This window comes from Haliotis cracherodii, unplaced genomic scaffold (assembly GCF_022045235.1).
Source record: "Haliotis cracherodii isolate W230 unplaced genomic scaffold, xgHalCrac1.p SCAF_4, whole genome shotgun sequence".
NCBI classification, from domain to species: domain Eukaryota; kingdom Metazoa; phylum Mollusca; class Gastropoda; order Lepetellida; family Haliotidae; genus Haliotis; species Haliotis cracherodii.
In genome coordinates, this window is record NW_027266297.1 from 1,418,645 (window position 1) to 1,444,601 (window position 25,957).

The 25,957-nt window shown below is 39.8% G+C and overlaps 1 protein-coding gene across 1 annotated transcript; it reads left to right on the top strand.

Annotated features, from left to right (window-relative positions):
• Positions 1–276: 276 nt before the first annotated feature.
• On the top strand, positions 277–25,418 carry LOC139478356 (uncharacterized). Its single transcript, XM_071260792.1, has 29 exons — positions 277–337; positions 3,418–3,552; positions 4,481–4,687; positions 6,490–6,720; positions 7,575–7,709; positions 7,859–8,005; positions 9,281–9,427; positions 10,419–10,553; positions 10,703–10,849; positions 11,842–11,976; positions 12,126–12,272; positions 15,378–15,471; positions 15,595–15,647; positions 19,107–19,240; positions 19,472–19,559; positions 19,926–20,002; positions 20,092–20,128; positions 20,427–20,524; positions 20,624–20,749; positions 20,846–20,991; positions 21,498–21,633; positions 21,854–21,994; positions 22,158–22,191; positions 22,541–22,605; positions 23,072–23,197; positions 23,692–23,817; positions 24,135–24,268; positions 24,703–24,838; positions 25,173–25,418. Exons 1-29 carry the CDS (start codon positions 277–279, stop codon positions 25,242–25,244), a joined length of 3,450 nt encoding a protein of 1,149 aa, XP_071116893.1. The 3' UTR covers positions 25,245–25,418.
• The last annotated feature ends 539 nt before the right edge of the window (positions 25,419–25,957 follow it).

Below are 25,957 nucleotides of genomic sequence, written 5' to 3' on the forward strand. Positions count from 1 at the left end.
AACACCGTTGTGTCGAACTTTGCTATGTCGAAATGATGGCTATCTCGAAGTAATAGCTTGGTTCCTGCGTATTCCTTCTTTATTCACAATTTTCGATACTGTCGAACCTCGATCACTCGAATTATTTACGTAGGTCCCTTCAACGTCAACACAACGGTTTGACTGTACTTGTATCAGGTCACTTATCCTAAAAAAAAACACGGAAATAATTATAAAATTAAGTCCCGTCGAAACACATTCAGCCTGCAAACCTTGTCATACACTCACAGCATAAGGATGGTGGATGTACTGCGAGTTTTCTGTGCTCTCTTCGTCGGTCTGATCGTTGGTATATCAGGTAATTATCCACGACTTTTTTCAGTGTATCAATGTGTAAATTAAGCCTTTATCTGACGTCAGTAGTCATTATCACGATTTGACGGGATCCCGTCGCGTGAGTAGATTAGCCTTGGTATCTGTAGACTGTCGGTAGCTTGTCCCACACACACGGGCACACACAATACATGCTGTCAGAATGACAAAACACTCTCCATGAATCTATGCGGCAAGGGGGATGACTTTAACTTTCGAATAGTCAATTTTCCCTTGATGTCGACCAATATTCCTACATCTCCAGTCCTTGGTGTCTACATTTCACAACGTATGAGGTACAATCAGGCCTGATCTTTCTGCCAATATTTGAAAGAGCGTCATACAACTCTTGCTCAGAAGTCGACTGATCAAGGTAATAAAATTCAAGGACTCATGAGGCTTTCAAAAAAGTTTAATCGTAGGCATTTACAAATTTGACGCATCTTTAACAAAAATGATGTCAGCTGCAATTTCCTATTTTGACTTGAACTATATTTTTCCGTGTCTTTGTCAGGTGAACAATTGACTTGTCTCTGCATGTGTTTGTGATGGTACAACCCTTTAATGCCGAGTACCAGGCAGGGTAACATCAAGAACCATCTTGTAATATCTTTTGGTATGACGCACCCGTGGATTGAACCATCGGACTTTGACACTCTGGGCAGACGTGCTATCCACTAGACCACGGAGGCGGTCACTGACGCTTTAACTAACCCTGAAACAAAACCTAAAGCCATACAATAAAGCAAGGAGGAAGTGATATAGGTCCGTGTACACTGAGAATGGTGGCTGTGCTGCGGGTTTTCTCCGCTCTGTCCCTCTCTCTTATTGAGGGCACGTCAGGTAAAAGATCTTTCGACAGCCATGTAAACACATTCAGGTTTTCAATATGAAACAAAAAGTCGCTATTTACCTCACTGTGGCATGTAGATGACTTTAGTTTAGTATTATGGTGACGTTATTGATGCCTGTTATTGCGATTCACGCAGATATATAGTGCCTTACTTGACTATCTGAAAACACTTAGCTCCATTTACTCCGTTGTCTGTTTAAGAAATCTCATGTTGGAACAACCTAGATATTCATCGTTGGTCTGAAAAATCCCATTGGTCCAGAAGGTTAAAAATAAGAAATGCTGGTGAATATCCAGTGCTCTGCTGTCAACCGCCACATGACAGTTTTCTAGATATGTGTGAGTGCATATCCAGTACATGACGTCAACCACCACATGCCAGTTCTCTAAGTTGGTGGTTACATATTTAGCATTTTACCGTCAACCACCACCATCGAGTCTGCTATTTCTGTGAAAATGTGAAAGAGCATTATACCACTCTTGCTCAAAACGTTTTTGATGAGGGTTACAAAACCCAATGTCTCAGTAAAGCTTTGAAAACATTTAATGATGGACGGGTGAATGACATTTCCTCAAACGCCTCACTGACAGAAGACATGTCCAATGCAAATATTAATTTTGACTTTTCCCATATGTTCCCGTGTTTGAGGTGAACACATGACTTGCCTTTGTAAGTGTGTGTGATATATGCCACAGGTGGGGCAGGATACGGTTATCTTTTTGTGGTACTGTATTCTAAGGTTGGCCTATCACCTTTGTTACATACGGCTACCAGCGTCACTGTCGATATCTGATATAGCACTTCTTTTCCAGGCAGCTGTCCTGATGGTACATACAGCCAGCAGTGCCACTGTCTTTCTCTGATATAATGATTCTGTTTTAGGTAGCTGTCCTGATGGTACATACAGCTAGCAGTGTCACTGTCTATCTCTGATACAATGATTCTGTTTTAGGTAGCTGTCTTAATAGTACATACAGCTAGCAGTGTCACTGTCTATCTCTGAAATAATGATTCTGTTACAGGCAGCTGTCCCGATAATACAAACAGCTAGCAGTGTCACTGTCTATCTCTGATATAATGCTTCTGTTACTGGCAGCTGTCCTGGTGGTACATACGGCCATCAGTATCACTGTCTATCTCTGAAACAATGATTCTGTTTTAGGTAGCTGTCTTAATAGTACATACAGCTAGCAGTGTCACTGTCTATCTCTGATATAATGATTCTGTTACAGGCAGCTGTCCTGATGGCACATACAGCCAGCAGTGTCACTGTCTAACTCTGATATAATGCTTCTGTTTTAGGTAGCTGTCCTGATAGTACATACAGCTAGCAGTGTCACTGTCTATCTCTGATATAATGCTTCTGTTACTGGCAGCTGTCCTGATGGTACATACGGCCATCAGTATCACTCTCTATCTCTGATATAATGCTTCTGTTTAAGGTAGCTGTCTTAATAGTACATACAGCTAGCAGTGTCACTCTCTATCTCTGATATAATGCTTCTGTTTAAGGTAGCTGTCTTAATAGTACATACAGCTAGCAGTGTCACTCTCTATCTCTGATATAATGCTTCTGTTTTAGGTAGCTGTCCTGATAGTACATACCGCTAGCAGTGTCACTGTCTATCTCTGATATAATGCTTCTGTTACAGGCAGCTGTACTGATGGTACATACAGCCAGCAGTGTCATTGTCTATCTCTGAAACAATGATTCTGTTTTAGGTAGCTGTCCTAATAGTACATACAGCTAGCAGTGTCACTGTCTATCTCTGAAATAATGATTCTGTTACAGGCAGCTGTCCCGATAATACAAACAGCTGGCAGTGTCACTGTCTATCTCTGATATAATGCTTCTGTTACTGGCAGCTGTCCTGGTGGTACATACGGCCATCAGTATCACTGTCTATCTCTGAAACAATGATTCTGTTTTAGGTAGCTGTCTTAATAGTACATACAGCTAGCAGTGTCACTGTCTATCTCTGATATAATGATTCTGTTACAGGCAGCTGTCCTGATGGCACATACAGCCAGCAGTGTCACTGTCTAACTCTGATACAATGATTCTGTTTTAGGTAGCTGTCCTAATAGTACATACAGCTAGCAGTGTCACTGTCTATCTCTGAAATAATGATTCTGTTACAGGCAGCTGTCCCGATGATACATATGGGTACCAGTGTCACTGTCTATCTCTGATATAATGCTTCTGTTACAGCCAGCTGTCCTGGTGGTACATTCGGCTTCCAGTGTGGCTACAGATGTAACTGTCCCGTGACCAGGTGTGATGCTCCGGATGGATGCAATTTACAGCACTGTAGCCCAGGGTGGTCAGGGCCAACATGTCAGAAACGTATGTTAGAGACGGTATCATGTTCCTGTAAACGTTAAATCAGTGTCGTGCTTCAAATTGTTTGACGTGATAGAGTTCCAAGAGTATCTCTTATTCTCCACAGTGAGTACTTTATGTGCATCTCCCGACGGTTACTTTACATACAGTTTGCTGGTCATGTTTTGTCTGTCACTATCGTAAAGTTGAATGGGCAATAGAAAGGGTACGTTCATATCATGTTGGTGGTCTGCTTTTGTTATGAGCGGTGGCAATGTGTCGGTAGTGCGATGCATTATAAAATGCATGGTTACTATGTGAGGATACATCAAACCACATATCCCGAGGGATAAGCCTGCAGGGAATCTATATACGTTCACTACTAATCTAAATCCATGTTCACTACTGAGCTATATCCATGTTCACTACTAATCTATATCCATGTTCACTACTGATCTATATCCATGTTCACTACTAATCTATATCCATGTTCACTACTAATCTATATCCATGTTCACAACTAATCTATATCCATTTACCACTAATCTCTATCCATTTATCACAAAACAACCAGAGAATGAGATGTTTGTGAATGACGACAATGTTTATGTCCAGGCTAAGTGCATGAGGTACATTTAATGACAGTGTCAACATCCATTATGCGGCCCTGTTTCTCTGTGTGGAATGCAGAGAATGCATATGTCAGATATAGAGATCGGCAAAATATCTATCGCAATAACTGCCAGGTCTATTGTTTTCATCACTGACCAATACTGTTGTGATGTGTAAGGCCAGATAAATACAGTTTGCAGACCTATATGTATCAGCATTCGCCAGTTATTAGCTGCAGTTAATTACGTCCAATAACATATCCTCCGAAAATCGTTTTTTGTTCAGATTCTGACACATGAAATTCAATAGTCATTCGTTACTTGGTTTTATCGTATTGCAGACAATAAAGCACTTAACAAACCCACATCAGCCAGAACAGCCTTTCATCCAGCGGCCAGTGCTGTAAATGGAGACAGAAGAGCCGCATACCATCAACTATGCTTTCATTCAGGATTTAAAGACAGAACTATAACGTCTGCATGGTGGAGAGTGGATCTGGGGGAGAGGACACCGATACATGACGTCACCATATACTTCAGGAAGGACAGCGAGTAATCATGGGAACTATCTGCAAGGAGAGGAGTCCAGTGCACGATTCTTAAATAGTAATGATACCAGGTGTTTAAAGCAGTGCGAGACGCGTCCATTCACACTTCTAAGACAGAAAAACATGACGCCACCATACACTCCAGGACAGACTATCACGAGAATGAAGTCTACTGCAAAAAAGATTAATTATATAGAAAAGACCATTTCAAAAATCAGGAGAAATATCTGCCAGAAGTAGATTTCATTCTCCGATTTCGACTTATTAGAAGCATGCATTTATGAATCACAGTAAAATGGTGATGATAAAAGGTGTTCCCCAAAGTTATTTTCTCCGTGTGCATTGAAGTATATTCTTAAGATCATTGATATAGTTAGTGTCAAGTAAAAAAATAATCATTAACAATTTGTCCAATTCATCTAAAGTCAGAAGTTCAACTAATGTCACTTCTCATCCGTTGTCCCGGTACAAGACAGGTATGTGATGTTTATCCCATCTAGGCATGGATACATATTACTCAATTATTATTATTAATCAAGGTCGTAGTAGAGATTTTTCTTTGATATTCGTTCCAATTTCTCACACTTGAGATTATATATATTAATTATTTGTATAGGCGAACCAGTTTTGACTACGACGATAATTGTAAATCTTGATAAGTTCTTATAGTCAGATACGAATTATGATGTCCAATGCTAAACATAACAGGGTGGTGATGGATCATTTGTGAAATGGGGGTTGATAAGATGGCTACGTTCCACACAACCATGTCATTAAGGAACGAAAATTAAACTGGGGTTGGTCCAAAATGTACATAATTGGACGTGTTTTTACTTCCAATGGACTACAATGCCAGTGCTTACTGCACAATGAATTTCTTCACAGAACGGTTTGACAATCACACTGTTCACATCGTAGTCCTTTAAAGACTGTTATTGATTTGATTGAGCAATGGTCGCATATCCTCCAAAGAAGACCCAAAAAGCGTTTTTCATCATTCGTTGCGTAAATAGACACAAAACGTCAATTAATGACATAATGTTCATAGTGGATTTTCACTTGCAACAGTCAAAGTTTGTCGGAATGGTATCCATATCTTTATAGCTGATACTGTCCCGGAACAGAAACGGGACAGACATACCTGATATTATGCGCGCAATTGTGATTTAATGTAATCATGGTATTGTGATTACGAATTAAACCCTTTTCTTATACATGCATTAAGAGAAAGGTCAAATCTTCTAGGTATATTAGTGTGATTCATCTTAAGTCCTTCAACTGCGACACTACGGTGTTTGGCTTTATCCACATAAGCACATCTACAGATATTAATATATAAGTGTAAATATTTTAAATAACTTATTTTCGATAATGAATATGGATTTCCTGAAAATGACATTATTGATTAATACGTCCATGGAAAGAAATGCTACTCATAGTTTTGTTTTTCCCCTGGGGGATTGCAATAATCATGTCACGGTTAGTTTGAAAATTAAATCTAAAATACAATGTGTTTCATATGATCATTAACAATTGTCTACTTGAGACAAATAACAGCCCGACAGCCTGACAATTGAACTGGTTTTAACAATTCAACGTTGAGAAACGAGGATATTGCACATACAGTTGTCATGTTCCCATAACATTTATAACTTTGGTAACGGTTTGGCGCTATTTTCACCTCGATCTTTGATAAAGAATACAGGTGTATGCTACTTGTCAGATGTAAAGAAGACTTTATTACTAATACTCGAAACTGTTACAATACAGTAATTATAATCATGATGTTTCACGTTTAACAGATACAGTTCGTCGGAATGGTATCCAGATCTACATCGCTGATACCGACGCCTCCCCAACTGATGGAGTCAACTGCTACAACGTGACAGGGAACAGAGACGGGACGGACATACCTGATGTTTTGACGGTCACATGTTCTGGCGAAGGGCGATATTTGGTCCTGTACACCACCACTGTCAACAACGAGGATTATGACGTGCCCATCATGGATTTCTGTGAAGTTGAGGTTGACGGTAAAAAAAACCAATGCTATATTTTTGGCAAGTTTAATTATCATAAACTCTACATGTTTTTTTGGTGAACGTTAATTGTTAATTTTTCTGTGCTGAGAACCGTATTACTACTGACTGATTTATATTCTCCATGCACACTGTCATATTTTGGGTAAAATTGTCATGACTAAATCGAAGTTTGATCTTACGGATGCATGGAATCGAAACCGTGATTCCGCTGTTTCTCTTTTGTCCTTTGCGAGTGAAATGATTCGACCAAACTATAAGAAAGTAGATGTGGGATGGGTTGGTAAGCAGAGAATAACATATGTCGAACTAAACCACGGGAATTGTTGAATGTAGTATAATAGTATTAAAATAGAAAATGTCAATATGTTTATGTAACTTCTTGACTGCATCAACAGATAGCATTTTTTACTGCAAATCTTGTAAAATTATATGCTCCACAAGAGCACGGTGTTTTGAACGTCACGTGTTCTGGTGACGGGCGCTGTCTGGCCCTGAACACCATCATAAACAACGAACATGCCTATAAGTGATTTCTGTGATGTATAGTTTCACGGTGAAAAACGTTTTCTTGTCTTGTATTTTTATGGTTACAAATATAACAAAGAATATTTGTCATAATAAGAGCTGTATAACTACTACTGAATTATTATTCTTGTAACATACACAATTTTGGTGAATTGGTGAAATGAATCAAACCAACCTAAATAGGCTTGGATATATTGTCATATTGAATATCGCTCTCCAATTACATCGGTCCAAAATAACATCATCTCAAATTTGTGAACGTGCATAGATTGTCCAGTGACATTGCACGTGTGTTCGTTCATGTATTAAATTCCTTACAGTGTGCAGTCCTGGTACTTTCGGTGCTGGCTGTGCCAACTACTGCCACTGTGACGGCGACGTGTGCGACTACGTAAGCGGCGTCTGTCCTGGTGAAATATGTCTTCCTGGCTGGGCAACAGAAACGTGTGATACAGGTCAGTTCAAGTACATCGTTTCTTAAAAAAGCCAATGTCCACGTGCTATTTGAATAATTTAGTCATCCAAAATATCAACAAACGATTAACACTTGTCAAATGTCATACGCCTTGTTAGGGTATCACAATACGTTTGTGTTGTCTTTCAGTGTGTAACCTTGGCTACTATGGAGCCAACTGTAGCAATAATTGCCTGAATAGAAACTGCAAGGGCGACAACTCTAGCTGTGACCACGAGACAGGGGAGTGTGTTGGAGGCTGTAGTGCAGGATGGGATGGAACAGACTGTACTCAAAGTGAGATAACTTTCCACCCCTCAGCTGTAGACAAATAGCTTTTTATGTATGCTTGAACAAATCATCAAAGAAAAAACAACTTATATATGCTAAAGGGCTTAAATTGTGGATCTGTTTGTGTATATGTGATTTGTCAGCGTCTTCGTGTGCGTTTATGGTAAGGTTGCATTTGGCATTTATCACAGAAAGTGTACATTCGTATGGCGACGGCTGTTCCGAAATGTGCTCTGACGGGAAGTACAATCAGACTGAAATCACTTGATTGGATAGTGTGAAGAAGGCCACCTGAAAAAACTCGGGAGCATATGGTACAGATAACAATAAGGAATTCCATCGGACATAATTCTTGTCACTTATGCGTCTTATTTGGAAATGGCCTCCACGTGTCTTCCGTGATACTTTTTGAAAGCTTCTCGGAGGCCTTGAATGTTGTAACCTTGATCAAACAATTTCTGAGCAAGAGTCGTATGATGTTCTTTGAAATCTTGGTAAAAAGAGAATGCTTGATTGTATCTCAAAAGTTGTGAAATATAAACACCAACTGCTCGACTTAAAGGGAAAGTTGACTATTTGAAAGTTAAAGTCATCCTTCTTGTCAAACAGTCTTGTGGAGATTGTTATGTCACTCTTTATGCACTGATCTTAATATGAGACAGAAGAGGTGGTCTCACTGGTCTTCTTTATGTCTAGTCCAGGGTGAAGAAAACAGTGGAAGGGAACTGGCTATTTGATTGTTTTTGAACAATATTATATACTCGATATATACCTGAAGCTTAAGTTCTTGGCCAAACTACCTTGTTTTGACTTTGCAAATCCGAAACAGAAATTCCGATTCAATTGTATATAAAAAAAACAGATCAGCAAGAAGGGGGCATAACTGGAAATATTTCCCTAATTTTGTCATGTTGGATAGTAATGTACAAAGTTAAAGAAACAATGGTTTCACAGAATTGAAACTTTTTTTGTCTGAGATTGAATACATTCCTTACAGTGTGCAGTCCTGGTACTTTCGGTGCTGGCTGTGCCAACTACTGCCACTGTGACGGCGACGTGTGCGACTACGTAAGCGGCGTCTGTCCTGGTGAAATATGTCTTCCTGGCTGGGCAACAGAAACGTGTGATACAGGTCAGTTCAAGTACATCGTTTCTTATAAAAGCCAATGTCCACCCTCTATTTGAATAATTGAGTCATCCAAAATATCAACAAACGATTAACACTTGTAAAATGTCATACGCCTTGTTAGGGTATCACAATACGTTTGTGTTGTCTTTCAGTGTGTAACCTTGGCTACTATGGAGCCAACTGTAGCAATAATTGTCTGAATAGAAACTGCAAGGGCGACAACTCTAGCTGTGACCACGAGACAGGGGAGTGTGTTGGAGGCTGTAGTGCAGGATGGGATGGAACAGACTGTACTCAAAGTGAGATAACTTTCCACCCCTCAGCTGTAGACAAATAGCTTTTTATGTATGCTTGAACAAATCATCAAAGAAAAAACAACTTATATATGCTAAAGGGCTTAAATTGTGGATCTGTTTGTGTATATGTGATTTGTCAGCGTCTTCGTGTGCGTTTATGGTAAGGTTGCATTTGGCATTTATCACAGAAAGTGTACATTCGTATGGCGACGGCTGTTCCGAAATGTGCTCTGACGGGAAGTACAATCAGACTGAAATCACTTGATTGGATAGTGTGAAGAAGGCCACCTGAAAAAACTCGGGAGCATATGGTACAGATAACAATAAGGAATTCCATCGGACATAATTCTTGTCACTTATGCGTCTTATTTGGAAATGACCTCCACGTGTCTTCCGTGATACTTTTTGAAAGCTTCTCGGAGGCCTTGAATGTTGTAACCTTGAGCAAACAATTTCTGAGCAAGAGTCGTATGATGTTCTTTGAAATCTTGGTAAAAAGAGAATGCTTGATTGTATCTCAAAAGTTGTGAAATATAAACACCAACTGCTCGACTTAAAGGGAAAGTTGACTATTTGAAAGTTAAAGTCATCCTTCTTGTCAAACAGTCTTGTGGAGATTGTTATGTCACTCTTTATGCACTGATCTTAATATGAGACAGAAGAGGTGGTCTCACTGGTCTTCTTTATGTCTAGTCCAGGGTGAAGAAAACAGTGGAAGGGAACTGGCTATTTGATTGTTTTTGAACAATATTATATACTCGATATATACCTGAAGCTTAAGTTCTTGGCCAAACTACCTTGTTTTGACTTTGCAAATCCGAAACAGAAATTCCGATTCAATTGTATATAAAAAAAACAGATCAGCAAGAAGGGGGCATAACTGGAAATATTTCCCTAATTTTGTCATGTTGGATAGTAATGTACAAAGTTAAAGAAACAATGGTTTCACAGAATTGAAACTTTTTTTGTCTGAGATTGAATACATTCCTTACAGTGTGCAGTCCTGGTACTTTCGGTGCTGGCTGTGCCAACTACTGCCACTGTGACGGCGACGTGTGCGACTACGTAAGCGGCGTCTGTCCTGGTGAAATATGTCTTCCTGGCTGGGCAACAGAAACGTGTGATACAGGTCAGTTCAAGTACATCGTTTCTTATAAAAGCCAATGTCCACCCTCTATTTGAATAATTGAGTCATCCAAAATATCAACAAACGATTAACACTTGTAAAATGTCATACGCCTTGTTAGGGTATCACAATACGTTTGTGTTGTCTTTCAGTGTGTAACCTTGGCTACTATGGAGCCAACTGTAGCAATAATTGTCTGAATAGAAACTGCAAGGGCGACAACTCTAGCTGTGACCACGAGACAGGGGAGTGTGTTGGAGGCTGTAGTGCAGGATGGGATAGAACAGACTGTACTCAAAGTGAGATAACTTTCCACCCCTCAGCTGTAGACAAATAGCTTTTTATGTATGCTTGAACAAATCATCAAAGAAAAAACAACTTATATATGCTAAAGGGCTTAAATTGTGGATCTGTTTGTGTATATGTGATTTGTCAGCGTCTTCGTGTGCGTTTATGGTAAGGTTGCATTTGGCATTTATCACAGAAAGTGTACATTCGTATGGCGACGGCTGTTCCGAAATGTGCTCTGACGGGAAGTACAATCAGACTGAAATCACTTGATTGGATAGTGTGAAGAAGGCCACCTGAAAAAAACTCGGGAGCATATGGTATAGATAACAATAAGGATTTCCATCGGACATAATTCTTGTCACTTATGCGTCTTATTTGGAAATGACCTCCACGTGTCTTCCGTGATACTTTTTGAAAGCTTCTCGGAGGCCTTGAATGTTGTAACCTTGAGCAAACAATTTCTGAGCAAGAGTCGTATGATGTTCTTTGAAATCTTGGTAAAAAGAGAATGCTTGATTGTATCTCAAAAGTTGTGAAATATAAACACCAACTGCTCGACTTAAAGGGAAAGTTGACTATTTGAAAGTTAAAGTCATCCTTCTTGTCAAACAGTCTTGTGGAGATTGTTATGTCACTCTTTATGCACTGATCTTAATATGAGACAGAAGAGGTGGTCTCACTGGTCTTCTTTATGTCTAGTCCAGGGTGAAGAAAACAGTGGAAGGGAACTGGCTATTTGATTGTTTTTGAACAATATTATATACTCGATATATACCTGAAGCTTAAGTTCTTGGCCAAACTACCTTGTTTTGACTTTGCAAATCCGAAACAGAAATTCCGATTCAATTGTATATAAAAAAAACAGATCAGCAAGAAGGGGGCATAACTGGAAATATTTCCCTAATTTTGTCATGTTGGATAGTAATGTACAAAGTTAAAGAAACAATGGTTTCACAGAATTGAAACTTTTTTTGTCTGAGATTGAATACATTCCTTACAGTGTGCAGTCCTGGTACTTTCGGTGCTAGCTGTGCCAACTACTGCCACTGTGACGGCGACGTGTGCGACTACGTAAGCGGCGTCTGTCCTAGTGAAATATGTCGACCTGGTTGGGCAACAGAAACGTGTGATACAGGTCAGTTCAAGTACATCGTTTCTTAAAAAAGCCAATGTCCACGTGCTATTTGAATAATTTAGTCATCCAAAATATCAACAAACGATTAACACTTGTCAAATGTCATACACCTCGTTAGGGTATCACAATACGTTTGTGTTGTCTTTCAGTGTGTGACCTTGGCTACTATGGAGCCAACTGTAGCAATAGTTGCCTGAATAGAAACTGCAAGGGCGACAACTCTAGCTGTGACCACGAGACAGGGGAGTGTGTTGGAGGCTGTAGTGCAGGATGGGATGGAACAGACTGTACTCAAAGTGAGATAACTTTCCACCCCTCAGCTGTAGACAAATAGCTTTTTATGTATGCTTGAACAAATCATCAAAGAAAAAACAACTAATATATGATTCAAGGCTTGAATTGTGGATCTGTTTGTATACATGTGATTTGTCAGCGTCTTCGTGTGCGTATATGGTAAGGTTGCATTTGGCATTTATCACAGAAAGTGTACATCCGTATGGCGACGGCTGTTCCAAAATGTGCATGGAAGTACATTTAGACTGTGATCACTTATCAAAGAAAAATAATAATACATTCTTAAAAAAAGGAAACGCACAGGTAGATTTTCTGGAAATGTATGTATCCAATAAAGTCGATAGATTTGATTTATTATCATAGATACAAATATGAGATTTTGGACCTTGAAGGTCACATGATGTCGTTGTACAAAGGCTTCGAAAACTGCTTATTGTCATGTCACATAAGACCACAAGGTTGCGGTGAACTCAGTATCTTGTGTGACCGCCCCTGGTAGCAATCATGGCTCTGCATCTCCTCGGCACTGACTGGATAAGTGTACGAATACTGTCTTGCGGAATTCTGCGCCATTCTGCTTGTAACTCGCGATCGTTGGCCAGTTGTGGGAGTGTCTGCGGCGTGTTCTGACGTTGACGTACACGCCGATCAAGTTCATCCCAGAGGTGTTCGATAGGGTTGAGATCTGAAGATCTCGACGGCCACGGCAGACATTGATGTTGGCATCATGTAGGTAGTTTACCGTGACACGAGCTGTGTGCGGTGGAGCGTTGTCCTATTGAAACAGCTCCCAACCACAACCAAGTCAGATCTCGTGGTGTAGGATAAGCCCCCCCACCATGACACTACCGCCACCGAATTTGTAGAATTCATGTACGCAATGGGAGGCAAAACGCTAATTTCGACGACGATAAACACATTGTCTTCCATCTCGCCGGTGAAGAAGAAATCATGATTCATCGCTAAAACAGTTTCTAAAATTCCAAGGCTTTAAGGTATGTGCAGGGTTGGTAACTCTTGGTCGGTCGGTTCTTGGTCTGCAGTGGAATTGAATTGTGTGTATCGGTCACAAAGGCGGCAAATGGTGCTGTGGTGGACGTTAAAGTGGCGTGCAACAGAAGACTGCAATTCCCCTCTTTGGATACGTCCTATGACGATGTTCCGATCGGCAGCGCTGAGTCTCGGCATTTTGGAACTTGAAATATGCTGACAATTGAATGACAAATTATTGGCTTATGCTTGCCTTTTTATATCCACTACCACGAGTTACGAATGCCAAAACTTACACTTGCATTTTGCCACACTGTTTTCCTCCATGACATTTTTTAACAAGTGTGAAAACAATGCCGTTTAAGACATTGCAAATCGACAATGGCTGCTTTTTGACGCACTGTTTGTCGAATATCAGGCCACCAGCATTTTCTAATTACATATATCCAATTTATATACCCGATTGTTTGTGTAGTCAGGTTCAATGAACTACATACTTCCTGTGCGTTTCTTTTTTTTTTAAGAGTGCATGTGCTTAAGGGGTTAAATTGTGCATGTGTTTGTTTATATGTGATTGTTCAGCGTTTACGCGTTAGTTGGTTGCATGTGTCATTTATCACATAAAGTGTACATGCGTATGGCGACGGCTGTTCCGAAATGTGCTCTGACGGGAAGTACAATCAGACTGAAATCACTTGATTGGATAGTGTGAAGAAGGCCACCTGAAAAAACTCGGGAGCATATGGTACAGATAACAATAAGGAATTCCATCGGACATAATTCTTGTCACTTATGCGTCTTATTTGGAAATGGCCTCCACGTGTCTTCCGTGATACTTTTTGAAAGCTTCTCAGAGCTTATCAAAGAAAAATCCCAATATATTAAAATATGCAAGTATTGTGCGTATGTGATTTGCCAGCGTCCACGTCTTGGGGTATGTATCACACTTTTAAAAGACATGTACTTCCGAAAATGGTTATCTAGTCCACCTTTGTCCAATAAATTAATCACTATTCGGATATCGAAATAAACTTCTATAGAGAGCACTATTTGTTTGAATAGATTCAAAGAAATTCCGAGTGGTATTAGCCCGATTTAGATGCAGCTCTTGCGATCTCCTTATTGAATCAAGTAGACACTGCATAATTCAGAGAGAATTCATCCTTCAAGTGTGTAGTTTTAATAACATAGAAGAAGAATATCACTTTTTACTTGTTTGTTCGAGTGTTGTTGACATAAGAAACCAATTCATTAATGGTTATTTTTTCAAGGATCCTCACTTGTATAAACTTGATAGATAGTATGCCCACACTTCTACATTGTGAGATTTCAATCATTACATAATCTTCAAAAGATTGCTGGCATAGACTTTTACCACACACACGCAGATTATTTTTCTTTTTCTGACGTGTGCTGTGAAAAATAGGCGTTGGTACGCATGAAATATATTCATAATCAAGAATTATGTATCGAATATATGCCAAAATATATTCAAAAGGGCGTAAAAGTCAAAATAGGGACAATAATATATTGGTAAATGAATGACTGGAAATCAGTCTTGATGTGTGTCCTGCTCTTCCGGTAACACCTACCACTCACACAATTTACATTGATAAAATGTTGCCTAAAGCCGCACAGCAGTACTTCTGCCATACGACGACGGTCCTATGATGGACAAACAAATCCACTTAACGATTGTGCCTTTGGAGTTTTCCCTTGAGTTACAGTTTGCCCCGCCGGAATGTATGGTGTTGGGTGTCTTATGGAGTGTGGGAACTGTCTCGGTGATCAGTTTTGTTACAAGACTGATGGATCCTGTTCTTTATATATTTCAATGTGCATGAGCTGTTCTATAGTATAACGGAATGATATATTTTCATTTAAAATTATATATCAATACCATTGGGGCCCATGCACGATTTAAGAAAAGAATACATATGACACCCGATCCACTGGATCTGCCACAATTCTATGGTGTATATCTGTATAAATGTATACTTATTACCACATCAGGGAACGAGCATCGCTGGCCAACGAAACGATTATGTTAAATAAAACATGTTCCACGAAGGGTGCTTCTTTAAAAACAACATTCACTCATTCATTTATCCTTTCAGAGAGTCACCACAAGCTGTTGATCAGCGCTGTTGTTGGAGGAGCGGCGTACCTGTTGTTGATCATCGCTGTCTCAGCTGCAGCTTGTGTATGTTGGTAAGATGAACGGACACTGATATAGTCCAAGATTACTAAACTGCATACGTTGATACACGTAAACACATACCCTCCAGCTAGTCATTGATTCAACTGGATTTCATTAAACGCTTATGTTTCTAGGTGCACAAGAAAGAACAGAACAGGCTCCAACCGTTTAGCGCATCATTCACAAGGTAACACATATTTTTGTAATAATTTAATAAGTTAATTAAATTCTAATTTCGTGTGTGTGTGTGTGTGTGTGTGTGTGTGTGTGTGTGTGTGTGTGTGTGTGTGTGTGTGTGTGTGTGTGTGTGTGTGTTTGTGTGTGTGTGTACGTATTAATGTTTGATTGTGTGTATGTATATATGTGGATGTATGTATGTATCCAGTCATAGACTAATAAGTTAATTGAATTCGTAGTTTCGTATGCATGGATTGATGATGTATGTATGTATGTATGTATGTATGTATGTATGTATGTATGTATGTATGTATGTATGTATGTATGTTGTATGTATGTATGTATGTATGTATGTATGTATGTATGTATGTATGTATGTATGTATGTATGTATGCATGAACCAAATTAAAAACTTCACAATCCTAAAATTTTAACATTTTGACCAGTTATCATTGTGGGCCCTTATTGTGTATTTAAACAGTAATGGCCACGTATTGTCTTCAGATAATACCCGTTTTTGTGCAGGTGAATCGATCAAAATCATGTACACAGCACTATAGTGGCAAAAGTGGTTTTACACGTGCAACTTGTCACGTGGCCATAATACCGCACGTGTTTCAGCCATACTTGTTAGCAGTCATTAACCCCAAAAAAGAAAAACACAAGATAACAAAGGTCTTTACGGCCATTTGTCATGCCACGCCTTTCAAATGTTCAACGTGAACGTGCCATCGGCATGTTGCAGACGGGAACGTCCGTAGCTGAAGTCGCAAGGATGATGGGTTGTAGTCGAAGGACTGTTTATGATTTACAGACGCGTCTACAGCAAACGGGTACCACCGCTGATCGCCCTCGGCCAGGTCGACCACGTTTGACGTCACATGCAGAGGATCGTCAGATTGTCTTACGTCGACTCCGTAACCGATTTTTGACGGCTACATCAACCAGAAATGAACTGTTTAGGGGTAGACTGAGTGCGCAAACTGTTCGAAACCGTCTGATAACTGCTCACCTTCAAGCACGACGGCCATACCGCGGGCCGATTCTGACTCAATTACACAGACGTCCACGTCAATTGTGGGCACAGCGACACTTACGATGGACTCAGGGGAATTGGAATCAAGTCGTCTTCAGTAATGAATCCCGATTTAATCTTCGATTTGCTGATGGTAGGGCGAGGGTGTGGAGGCGCCGTCATGAACGTTACGCCCAGTGTTGTGTACAGGAAGTTGACAGATTTCGAGGCGGAAGTGTCATGGTGTGGGGTGCTTTCTGTGGCAATGCACGTTCCAGGCTTCTTGTCATCCGTGGCAACCTCAACGCTGCTGCTTACCGCAACCAGGTACTGGCACCAGAACTTCTGCCTTTTATGGCAGCACATGGACCCGGTTTGATCTTCCAACACGTTAATTCCAGACCCCACACAGCAATTTTGACAAGAAATTTCCTTCAGAATGCGGGAGTCAACGTCGTGGACTGGCCGTCAAGGTCTTCCGACCTCAATCCCATCGAACACGCCTGGGGTGCTCTTGGCAGAAGTCTGCGCACTCTCTAGAACCAACCACAGAATTTGCAAGATCTTGGCACCATTTTGCAGCAACAATGGCGTCGTCTTCCCAATCATGTGTTCACAAGCATCACAAGGTCCATGCGGAGGCGTTGTGTGGCAGTTGTCAACGCACATGGTGGCCATACACGCTACTGAACTTGTGTGCCATCAGATTCTAGTGCTTGGGACTTATGATTTAAACTGTTAATGCTATTACTGAATACCGTAGGTGCTTGGAACAAATTATGGTTACCGCCGTTAATTAAAATCCTTCTTTGGACATTAATGATTAAAAATTACCTTCTCTGATACATTTGTCCGTTGTATATCAGATATTGGATAACTTTTAGAAATGTGAAGTTTTTAATTTTAATTAGGATATGTATGTATGTATGTATGTATGTATGTATGTATGTTTGTATGTTTGTATGTATGTATGTATGTATGTATGTATGTATGTGTGTGTGTATGTATGTATGTATGTATGTCTATACATATACTCTTCAAAACAAGAAACTTGACATAGATGTAAAACCACTTTTTGCCAAATATCTAAAATAATTACATTAAATGAGAACCAAATAAGTAAAACAGAAAGATGATGTGTCTATAATTCGCGAAAACACATGCAAAGCACATAAACGCAGCGTTTGAGGATCAATGTTACAGCTTCATCCAAAGGCAACCGCCTGTAAAAAAACGTGCAGCACAGGATTCTGCATTTAGGCATGCAGGCCCCCTGCTGAATGGGTATAAAATCACATCAACGGCTGTTCATACAGTCCGTATAACGGCAGTAGAGGCGGTGACAGAATGCCAAGACTGAATGCGGCTCAATGGAACAGCGCAATTGGGAGATTACAAGCTGGAGCAACTCAGCAAGAAGTGGCCAGGCACTTTGGCGTATCCAGACAGACAATCTCCGCACTGTGGACCCGATACAACAACACCAACAGAGTTGACCACAGACCAAGTTTAGGAAGACCAAGGGTGACAACCCAAACAAGGTCGATACATCCGGCTGCGACACCTCCGAGACCGCACTACCACAGCCACGTCTACAACCACACAGACCCCTGGGGTACGTAGAATATCAGATCAAACGGTACGCAACAGACTGAGGGAGGCTGGACTTTTTTCACGAAGACCTGTTCGACGTCATGTATTGACCCCGCGTCATCTGGCGGACCGTCTGCTTTGGTGCAAACAGAGGGTTAGATGGGCACGTGCAAGGTTGAGAAATGAACTGTTTACTGACGAGTCCCGTTTCCTACTCACACGTGTTGATGGGCGCGTACGTGTCTACAGACGTGCAGCAGTTTGTCCCATTTGGCGGCGGGGGTGTCATGGTATGGGCCGGAATTCATCACGGTGGTAGGACGCCTCTCGCATTGACATGTGTGCGTTACAGATACTTGATCCTACAGCCTTACGTTCTTCCTCGCGTCAACGTTCATGGCGGACAGTTCCAGCAGGACAAGGCTCGACCACATGTTGCACGTGTTTGTCAGGACTTCTTACAGCACAACATCAAGACATTACCTTGGCCAGCCCGATCACCAGATTTGTCCCCGATTGAGCATCTGTGGGACAAGTTGGATCGACGCGTTCGCAGAAGGAATCCACCGCCCCAAACACTTCCGGCGCTTCTTGATGCACTTCAGCATGAATGGCAGCACATCCAACAGCGTGTTATTGACAACTTGATTGCATCTATGGGTCGTCGTTTTCAAGCGGTGATTGATGCACGTGGTGGGCACAACCGATACTGACATTTGATCTGCAAACAGTGTTCCAATTATGGTTTCTGTGTCCAATTTTGAAAGAATCGGATTATATTACATTTTGAAAGTCAGTGTCAAGTTTCTTTTTTTTGAAGAGTAACGTAAGTATCACACTGACTGAAGCAAACTCTTTCAGGAACTCCGAGAGCAAATCACAGTTACGAAAACCATGGCACACCCGAACGGTCCACCGAGGTGGAGGTGGACAAACTGCATGACAGGATCAGGGAGTTGTTAGAGGAAGCTGGTGGTGTTCACGGTGAATTCCATGTAGGCACTATATATTGGTAGTGTCATATATGATGAAAAAGATATCGATTTGACTCCTTCATTTATCGCAATACTATTATCAATTACTTGGATATAAAATGTAAGGTAAAAATTGACAATATTTTGCATCATGAGGAATCTAAGTTCAAAATATGTATCTTTAATTGTTTGAAATAAAAGCCCGTTTGGTCGCACATGTAGTTCCAGATAAATCCTGCATAAATGTTCCAGCGACTTTCTGTTGGTGCCAATCGACCTCAGCTAAGATCTCGACGGAAGGGAAACAGAGCCAAAAACCGTTATAAAGACCTCTATCCTTGTAAGTAATGCCATACACAATGCTTGCGGGTCTGCATATAGGTGTAAAAATTAAAGGGAACCATTGGTTATTGGGCATTAGGCGTTTCTCTTTACAGCACGTTACTGGCTGATCTGTAACAAAGAAAATACGTTATTTTGTGAAGTGATACACATACTTGCATATGAAGCCAGCAGACTCAAAAACATCTCGCAAATGTTTCCATCGATTATTGTTACATTTTTACAAAGTTACAACATATTGCTTGGCTATTGATTAAATGCGTCTCTTACCTTATGCATATAAACATGTTTATTCTGATTTAAGACTTAAATCATTTAAGACATTTAAGGTAAATGTGAAGCACCTTTTACCATTACATTTCAGATGATTTCAACCAAGTACAGCTGACGAAACTGCACAGTGATCCTCTATCTACCTATATCAACGCTAACTACATCAATGTGGGTTAATGATTAAACACTTGCACAATTAGTGATATGAGACAACACAAATATAAACAAACGACTAATTGACAAAATATCCATTTCAGGGATATTTCAAACCTCAAGCATACATTGTGACTCAAGGTATGTGTAACATTCTTTCCTGTAACGGTGCTCTATTAATTTTAATTCAAAGCACGCAAGTGTGATATGTTTTATCATGCCAGCACATGATGTACCTCCCACATTAAGCTGAAATGTCGTGCTATGGAATAATGTTCAAAGCGGCGTTAAACCAAACTCACACACTCAAAGACACAGCAGATGTTATTGATAGTTATGAATTTACACTATCCTTCCATGTTCATCCTGATGCATAAGTAAATGCAAAATGGTATCAACTTTAATGATATGCATAACCTGATGCTAACCTCTTGTCCAGGGCCAAAACGGACAACTGTTGGTGACTTCTGGCGAATGGTCGTTGAGAAGGGGATAACTAGAGTGGTTATGCTGACCAACCATGTAGAGAAGGGCGTGGTAAGACATGTTGCACGAACACTACACATGTTTATATCCTCACTATGTCTGAACCGTGGATGTGTATAAAACAATTTGATGTCTTATTTTCCACCCTAGGTCAAATGTGACTCTTACTGGTTGGACGGAGATATTCTTGATGTGGGACGATTCCTGATTTCTGTCACCCAGAAGCTACAGAGATCTCACTGGACCTTCAGGAAAATAAAAGCCACGTCTAGAGAGGTACCAGATTATGTAACCGTCGGAGTTGTCGGAATTTTTTATGTAATACAAACAAAGCAGTTATTTGCTATGTTAAATGTTTTTATTTATGTGTAGACTGGCGAAAGTCTTGTCGTGAATCACTTCCACTTTACGGTGTGGTCGGATGACAGCACCGCAGATAAACTCGCTCTGGCGGAGTTTGTGTTCCGAGTAAGAAGAACGCCCAACCCGAAGAACACCCCCTTGCTTGTTCACTGTAGGTAAGTGGAATTGCTGGATGTGCAATCACGATGTCACCTATTGTTTGTATGATATCTGTAGATGTATCAGAACATCAGTGGAACAGTTCCCTCCGTCCTGAACTCTCCCACAGCCTCAAAGATGGAAACACTTAAAAAAAATCCGCGGTCGTGAAATGTTACAATCACCTAGGTAAAGTCAAATGTTCTCCAACACTAAACAATCTCAAGACCAGCCTAAAATACTGTTGGTTAAAACGTTCTGCTGTCGTATGGGACTTTCATTTATCTTGTCAAAGATTGTCTGTATGTATATGGCTTCAACCTATCATTTTGAATTATCAATGTCTACAGTTCAAAATACCCTTGTTTCAAACATTCTGCTGTCACTGGGAACTTTCATTTATGTTGTCAAAGGTTGTGTGTGTGTATGTATATGGCTTCAAACTATCATTTTGAATTATCAATGTCTACTGTACATGGGGGTTCATGTAATGCCTCACTTGAACATTTGCCTTTATCACCAGCGCTGGGATCGGCCGAACAGGGACATATATTGCTGTGGATTATCTGCTGGATCAGGGTTTCACTGATGAGAAAGTGGACGTGTTCGGGGTTGTGAATACAATGCGACAGCAGCGCCACAATATTGTACAGAATGATGTAAATAATTGATATCTGTTTTAAAAATAATGTAAATTCAAGGCTGAAATGATTATAACTATTATGTTGACTAAAATATGATTTTGTACAATTGTCACACCATATACAAGTTTACCTTTAACTGACCTCAGGAGTTTTGGAAAAGATGGGATATGGGGCAGCAGTTTGTATGAAAATTACTTTGTTCTCATGTAGACATTAATTGTATTATATGTCACAGAGTCAATACCTGAGTGTGTATACCACTCTGTGTGAAGCACTCCTGGTCGGGGATACGGCCTTGCCCGTGGCAGTATTTGAGCAAGGAGCTGGTCAGGGTACATTCACTATGGGGAACATCACAGTACCTCAACTAATACAGGTGATAATAACAATTTCCAAAGTATTCTTAATTGTCATTTAGATCCATTGATGCAGTATATTTATGTTTTTGATAACTCCACATTATATCATAATTGGTATGAATTTGATCACCTGGATTTGTCAGTGTATTGACAATGGTTTTATATATGTTTACTATTCAGAAACTAGGAAGAGAAAAAGGAAATGCCGAATCAGGTAAGAATAGCGGAACAACACTTGTCACTCTCAGTCATGTTTAGGTAAGTCATATACACATGCATGTCTAAACGTTCATTGTACGAACACTGTTGAGATAATTACACATGAATCTCCTTGTTCAAGGAGGCAGCTACAGGAACATTGTTTATATAATTAACACATGAATCTCCTTGTTCATGTAGGCAGCTACAGGAACATTGTGTATATAATTAACGCATGCATCTCCTTGTTCTAGGAGGCAGCTACAGGAACATTGTGAGATAATTAACACATGAATCTCCTTGTTCCAGGAGGCAGCTACAGGAACATTGTGTATATAATTAACACATGAATCTCCTTGTTCCAGAAGGCAGCTACAAGAACATTGTGAGGGTGAACGGGGGAGCTGATGCTCTAACAGTCATGATGCCAGTATGTAAATGTAAAGGATCTAAATATGATACGTATGTGTGTTAGGATAGGAACGTTTAAATTAGATGCAATCTGTATCTGGGATAACTTTCTATTAAGATACATACTGCTGTGAATGCTAGTCCTTATCACAGAATAGTTGAGTTAAGTGCTTGTTATTACACACCAGTTTCGCAATATCAAAAGTGAATAGTGAATTCGGTTAACGCCACTTGATAGTAACAGTTTGTAGTTATAAACCGGCGTGTCAGATTCATGTGGTATATAAATCCAAAGTGATGCAGATGTATACTAGTTTGATTCAACTGTCGAGAACAACATGGCGAATCTGGTAAACGCAACTAACCTCAACCCAACTCACTCACCAACTCGCTTGTTTATACTTGATATGTGATTCAGTCTCGGCATAGGGGCTGTCCCTACCAAATAACTGTTAAACTTTCAATCCTGTTCTTGAACATTTCAGTCCCGACTCTCTCTGAAAGGATACCTAGTAACTGAAGCTCCCTCCGTCACCACGGCGTCTTCGTTCTGGGAACTCACAACTAGCCACGGCTCTTCTACACTCATAGTTCTACCAAAGTCACAACAAGTAAGACACCATTTCACTTCTTATGGTGAGAGCCTAAAGTTGAATGTCTACCACACTGACAATAGTTTCAGCTGAATAGACCGTTCTCATTAGGGTAATGACGATCGGTAACGAAGTGAGCCTGTATATGTGATTAAGTATGACACAGATGACATAAAGCAAAGTTGGGTTGGTTTACAAGTACAGCGTAGGTGTTCCTTTGGTATCGTACTTGACTTCCTCCACTACTCTTCAGCAGGCAGATGATATAAAGCAATGTTGGGTTGGTTTACAATAGAGCGTGTTGAGGAGTAAGGGACTGAACACCACCTAAGTATAAGCTTTCTTCCTGGTTGAAATAAATTGTGAATAAAACTACATAAGAAGATAACCAAAAAAGTCATTCGGTGTCATAGTAACACAAGGTCTTTCGTTTTTCAAGGAACTATGTTGAAGATATGTGAATTATCAGATACAATAATTGCTATTGATTTATTAACCATGTCAACTAACAGATGCTGCCCTGTTTCCTGCCACCATTGGGATCCAGCCTCGACTTGACTCCAGTGAGCGTGAAATGTTCCTCGAAATATGATATCAGTCCTGACATCGTTTTGATAAATTTGGAAAGAAAAATAGAGGTAGTATAAATTGATTTGAATGAATATCTCAGTTAAGTAACAAAGTCAAATGACTCTCAGTCAGTATTTCAATAAAATTCAATAAAGTTCAGAAGTTAAATGAATACATATAACATATATAGAGATGGACATGTTTCCATGTTATAACTACATATTACTACAATGTCCTGATTTCACGAGGAACAGTACCATATATCCAGCACAAATACTTGAGAAGGTTTGTATGTAAATTGCATATTATTACAAATTCATGATTTCACTGGGAAAGTAGCCTACGGTTTTATAGGGCGTAATAACATTAGGTATTGTACTTTAAGGGTGACGTTTCCTCTCGGCCAGTGCGCGGGTATTTGCTGAAGACCATCAACCCAAGAGTCGTCCTTGACCTTGTAGCAGAGATGGAGTCACGAGGTGGAGCAACAACAGCACAGCCAGTTACAGTTATGTTTGGGTAATTATGTACTGGGGATTTGTGGATATAATATATTCGGTTTTGTTGATAATGTATATTTTGCTGTTGTTAACATGTCATAATAATTACGAACACAGCCGGTTACAGTTATGTTTAGGTACTTATGAATAAGGGATTTGTGCAAATAACACTTTCAGTGGGGTCGGTATTATATATTTTACTGTTGATAATTACGGATACGTATTTAAGAAGTACATACATTCCTGAAAATATTCACAGCAGGGTGTATCAACTGGGCGAGGTAACTTTTATGAAAGTCTTTCTTTGTGTATGAAATTGAAACAATACATACATACGACCAATGTATTGAATAATGCAGTTACTAATTGTCCTGATTGATCAAGAAATTAAAATTGAACTTTTGTTATATCTCCTCTATAAAATATCAAAGCAAAGAGTCTAAATATTTTCAGTGAGGGCGAAAGGCGAATGGCGACGATGTTCTGCATTCTCAGCAACATCGTGCAGGGCATAAAGTACGACAACGAGGTGGAGATCTACAACAACATCAGGCGACTGGGGCATCTGCATGCCAACGATCTCACACAGGTACATGCAGGGACGGTGTGCCATGAATACACATCGATTAATGAAGTGCCACTTACGTCTTACACTACGAAAATATACGTTGAAGGAACTAAAGTGTATTGCAACAAAACTGGAAGAAATTGTACCCTTTACTTTCCTGTAAAAACTATTGTTAATTGTTCGCTTTATTGGCTGGAAATTCTCGTAAATTTGACTTTTGTACTGACTGAACAAGTAAAACCACCAAACCAAAGCATAACGACGCAAATGTGAACTTTTTTTTAGCCTTTGCCACTTTGAAATTACGGACAAGGCCATTTGTGTATGTAGTACATTTACTACTCTGTGTTTGTAGGATGAGATATCCGTTTGTTACGATCTGGCCTCGACCTATCTAGAGACGGAGAATCTGTATGCCAACATGTGAAGCACACCATCTGTAAAACACCTTCCACGTACACTGTTGGGCTTCGCTGACTTTGTGATGAAGAAATCTCGTTATGGTGGTTGAGATCAGCATTAAAGGAATCGTTAAATATGTAACCCTTGATGTAGCAATCTACACATCAGGTTACTCAACTTTCAGGTAACTGCAACAGAATATCTAGACATACACTATACCACTATATTTAATGTGTTTATAGTCCAATTGAGAGTTAATTGAGAGTAGTTTGCTTCTTTGTCCAGATTGAGAAATTTCGATATTGAAATACTGTATGTGTTGTATGTTCAGAAAGTAGACACTGTAATAACTGTAAGAGAACATGCATGATGCTATTTCAGGGATGTTACGGGATTATTTAATAATTGGTATTGACATGTTTGTAAATAACCATGACTATTCTTAACACATTGCAACAATTGAATTTTAAATATGAATAATATATGATTTCATTTGTGTGTACATTATTTCAGAGTGATGAAATATACCGTCACATGTACCATTGGATTTATTGATCTCATATGACTATGTTTATGGATTTGAACGTTTACAATTGTCACCATGTGGATGCTATTCCGCTATTGTGTACTACTAAACGTCACAGGTTATGCTTGTTACGGTGTTAAATTTTATTATCAGAATAAACGACATGTAATAGAACATTTCATGACTGCTCTCATACCAATAAATCCCTTTGT